Source organism: Sinocyclocheilus rhinocerous, unplaced genomic scaffold, assembly GCF_001515625.1.
Source record: "Sinocyclocheilus rhinocerous isolate Xijiao unplaced genomic scaffold, SAMN03320098_v1.1 scaffold4273, whole genome shotgun sequence".
Taxonomy (NCBI): Eukaryota; Metazoa; Chordata; class Actinopteri; order Cypriniformes; family Cyprinidae; genus Sinocyclocheilus; species Sinocyclocheilus rhinocerous.
This window is the reverse complement of record NW_015634007.1, coordinates 126,730-131,672: the sequence shown is the minus strand read 5'-3', so window position 1 is coordinate 131,672 and position 4,943 is coordinate 126,730. Positions and strand designations below refer to the sequence as shown.

General features: G+C 40.9%; 1 protein-coding gene across 1 annotated transcript in view; it reads right to left on the bottom strand.

Annotated features, from left to right (window-relative positions):
- Window positions 1-341: 341 nt before the first annotated feature.
- LOC107744857 (protocadherin-7-like) overlaps window positions 342-4,943 on the bottom strand; it is a 77,253-nt gene continuing 72,651 nt past the window's right edge. The window contains exon 2 of the mRNA XM_016558679.1: window positions 342-602. Coding sequence (XP_016414165.1) covers window positions 342-602 — 261 coding nt within the window. The remainder of the gene's footprint in view (window positions 603-4,943) is intronic.

Below are 4,943 nucleotides of genomic sequence, written 5' to 3'. Positions count from 1 at the left end.
GCCTTGACCTAATCTGCCTGCAGAGTTTTCAGGCTAACTAGTAGGCTATACTACGGTAACCGACCTTTAGCTCTTACTGGGTAAACACAGCAAAATAAATAGAAATGAACTGTGTATATATATTAAGCCAGTCATACTAAACACTACAATCACAGTTTCATACTTAGATTGTAAGACAAACCTAGCAATTCCCACCTATTCAGCCCTTTCTATTCATATCTGCGTATAACCCAGCATCTGTAAAACTGTAGTGTCAGCGTAGCTGTGTGTGAGTGTGTGGCCTTTTGTGAGAACTTCCCTATCTTGTTGACTGATGAGTATGTCTCTTTTTATTTAGCTGTTTAGCTTAACTCTGACTTATCTTTTTTTTTGTGTTTGCCCCTACCATTTTCCATATGCTCTGCCTCACCGACACTGCCATCGGGCGTAGTCCTCTCATAGGCGTCTTCGGGTAGAGGGAGGGCACCTAGTCTGGGGCCGGACGAGCTCTTGCTGCTGGGCGTCTCCGAATCCTCCAGGCCACTGTCGTAACAGCTCTGCAGCGAGCCCTGGTGCGGGTCCTGTGGCTGGCTCACCACCGAGAAGGTCACTCGGCGGAACGGCTACAAGAGAAGAGATTGCTGGGGGTCACTGGACTGAAGAGGTCGAAGAAGAGGGGTTGATGGGTAGATTTTTTTTGTGGGGGGTGTGGGTGGATAATTCTCAGTACAAGTACTTTGCTGTAGCTCTAGTTAGATAAGCGCACTGCGCTACATGCTACAAAACGACACAAACAGCAACTGAATTAATGGCTCTCTCTCTAAGTAACAAATATATGTAGCTTGAAAGCAGCGTTCAGCAAGGGAAGCTAAAAAAAATAAACAAAACAATACTAATGAGCTGCACAGCACTTGTTTAATGGATTCTCACATGAACAAAAAATGGTAGGATAGTAAGTTCAATGCCCACAGGAGTAAGTACAGATGCCACACTTGGCATTGTGGTTTAAATATAGGTCTGAAGGACATCAAAGTCTCCATGTGTGGTTTATTTTATAGCAAAAACAGGACAAGAGGAGCAAGGATGGTCCCAGTGGGAGACAGAATGGAACACATGGCTACAGGCTAATAAACAAGCGCATGGATCCACACACACATTTTTCAAAGTAACTAAAGAACAAATAGGTGAAAGGATGCACACAGGAGTAATAAACTGGTACACGGAGGATCGTGTGAATTTGTGCTCTGCGCTCTGAACCTCTGATTTTCATTTCCTCTTCCTCTCGGGTTGTCTCATTTGACGAATGGCACACAAGACAGCGCAATTGGAGGAGATGACTGACAGTGGGCCAGGAAGGGAGACAAATTATTTTGGTTTGTGCTGAGATCCAGCAAAAAGAGAGCAGAGACAAATTAAACTAGGAAGGACATAGAGTCTACTTGATATGGTTCGTTTCATTAAAGAGAACCAAATATTCATGAAATCAAGTGATGAACTATTGTTGTACTTGTTTTCTGCTGTTATCAAAGTGAAACGTCTAGCTACAGTGGTATACTGATATCCTTTAGGACTTTTTAAATGTGAAAATGAATGTGTTGCCCCAATTGAACTGCTCCAGTAGATGAAGGATGGGTTAAACTAGAAGAGGACTTTTTGTCCTTCATATCCCAATGAAATACATTGAGATAAGCGATACATATGGGCTCTGAGCTAGAGTGACTGGAAGAGCGAGAAAAATGAGATCATGACAGAGAGAGAGAGAGAGATGAAAGGTAAATTAAAGCAGAGGGGAAAAAGAGGAGAAGACGATGGAGGAAAAGTGATCCCTCCACCCTCCCATCATTCTTTCTGTGTCTCATTCTCCAGCCTATTACTTACTCAAATTATCCTACACTGATCGTTGGGGCTGTTTAGTCTGTGTGTGCTGCATGTTGAAACATAATTCAACACAATTTAACAGAAAGAAAACCTGTTATTGTTTATGATGGTCATGGCAAGAAACAGAGGATTTCTAGGTTATATTTTGATGTAGAACAACTTTTCTTAATTATAAATAAAAAAATAAATAAATTAAATTGAATGAAATTAAATTAAATATTTGATAAACAAAACTACAATCCTATGTTAACTTCAACCAAAGCTAAAGAAGCTAAACTCCAACAAAATGATTAACTGTCCCATTACAATTGAATTAACAATAATACAAAAAATAGTGTATGACATATAGTGTATGACTCTGTATACAAACGCTGATTATTTTTTTGCTAAAAAAACATAAAAATAAATGATTTCTATAGATCATTCTTACATTATAACATTTAGTTTTATATATTATGTAACAGCAGCCCTTACGCTGTCTTTCTATTCACCAAGGGAAATTTGGTCTGAAAAAGGTTGCAGACCCCGGCTCTAAATGAATATAAACACCAACCAAAAAAGCAACAGCATTTTTTTTTTTTTTTTTTCTAACTGCAGCGAAAAGTTTGACTGATGCATTAAATAGACACTAACAAAGCAGCGGCGTCTCTATAAGTGTTTGCCTCTGGCCTTCTCCCTGCTGCCCCACTTCCTGTCACTGCACATTTTCTTTCAGGAATATTAAACAAGACGGAGCACCATCATTCACTTCTCTTTTTCTTTCCAACTCGCTGCCTTTCAGACTGAGTGGCCTAACGGTCATCATTACTCCAAATTGTGCCTTTAATTTGACACGTCGCCATAATCTTGGCATTTGTATTCTGTCAGGTTAGTAGGGCTTGCCTTTCAATGTAAAGGAGTGCACACACATCCACACCAGCACACACACACACACACACACACATACACACACACACATGGCTGTTTAGTGTCTATGCATTTATAATGAACATGCATATGGACATATCCATGTGTCGTCCATCTTTCTCCAAAATGCCCTTGAACGAAATCTCTCCAAAAGGAGAGATGAGAGCATGCCATCCACTGGTGACCAGTCACCACTGTCAAAAACTTGTCATCATGCAGATACCAATACCAAAAGTATTCTAATTACATTAAAGAAGCCACTTGCACGCATTTGGCATTTGTTCTTATGCTGAATTAATTAATTTATTTATCTCCCTCATTTCTCTAGCTAATGTAGAAATCTTGGCAATAAATAATGTTTCCGTGTAATTACAATCAACATTCAACAAATGAATTGAAATAAATATTCATAGGCTAAAAATTTAACTTTGGATAGTCAAACATGTGTTGCATGATTAAATAGAAGCCCACAGGGGGTCTCGCTATTGCACTGAAATAACGGATCAAAATTATGTTTATGTATCAAAGCTCCATTCTCTCTCTCTCTCTACCTCCAAAATGAAATGGCTGCCTCTGCAGCTAAGTGTGACAGCAATCAAAGTCCCATGCTGAAGAGAGTTGAGGCTTAAATTACCCACAAATGAACTGAACTGTAGATAAATTGGTAGAGTGTGGCATTATGCTTGGTGCAAATGCGATTTTCAAATATTAGAGTCAATGAATGTCATGCATGACGAATGGCGAGATGGGAAAATGGTTGGTCATGCTAAGATATATAGATTGATTTATTGATTGAGTATTGATTGGCTGGGCTTCCATACTGTTAAAGCAGCTTTATGAAGGACAGATTCAATTAAATATTGCATATACAATTGTACGTTCATCCTTTTGTGCCATTCATAGTCATCCTGTTTAGGCTGAAAGGCTGTAAGACCCCCTGATGAGATGCACATGGCTTTCATTTAATGTCCAGCAATTCGTCTCTGGTGAAACTGATTGCAGGGATATAACTAAAGACAGGACAAACTAACAAAAACATAAAAACAACTGCGGAGCACGCCACGGAGGCAGCCATCAGCGTCGGCGCCATCGCAAAATGTTCTGACACAAAATGACCAGCTAACATTAATTGACTAATCATATCAGCAGCACATGTGAAGGTGTGAATGAGTACTAGTCAGGTGAAACCGCTATCATACTAAATAAATTGTAAGAGCAGACTGATTTCTATAAAATGAGGGAAGAAGCGCTTTCAATCATTGTGTTCTTGTTAGCAATGGTTACCTCCAAAGAAACACATGCAGCCATCATCGCTTTGCATCAAAATGGCATCACATGCAAGGAATTTGCTACAAAGAATATTGCACCTGGAAGAGCCATTTACCGGATCATTCAAGAACTTCAAGGAGAGAGGTTTGACTGCAGTGAAGAAGTCTTCAGGACGTCCCAGAGTGTCCAGCAAGCGCCAGGACCATTTCCTCCTGAGGAGTCAGCTACGGAATCGTGTCACCAGCAGTGCAGAGTTTGCTCAGGAATGGCAGCAGGTTGGTGTGAGAGCATCTGCACGCACAGTGAGGCCAAGAAGAGCAGCAAAGAAGCCACTTCTCTCCAACGTCAAGGACAGACTGAAATTCTGCAGGAAGTACAAGGAATGGACTGCAGAAGACTGGTGCAAAGTTATTTTCTCTGATGAAGCTCCCTTCCCACTGTTTGGGACATCTGGAAAATCGATTGTTCGGAGAAGAAAAGGTGAACGCTACCATGAGTCCTGTGTTGTGCCAACAGTGAAGCATCCAGAGACCATCCATGTGTGGGGTTGCTTTTCAACCAAGGGAGTGGGCTCTCTCATAATTCTACCCAAAAACACTGCAATGAATAAAGAATGGTATCAAAATGTCCTGCAAGAGCGACTTCTTCCAACGATCCATGAGCAATTTGGTGATGATCCGATTTTCCAGCATGATGGAGCACCATGTCACAAAGCAAGAGTGATAAAGAAGCGGCTCAAAGATCATTACATTGAAATTTTGGATCCGTGGCCAGGCAACTCCCCGGATCTCAATCCCATAGAGAACCTGTGGTCAGTCCTCAAAAGGCGAGTGGACAAGCAGAAGCCCACAAATTGTGATCAACTCCGAGAACTAATAAGGCAAGAATGGATCACCATCAGTCAGGATTTG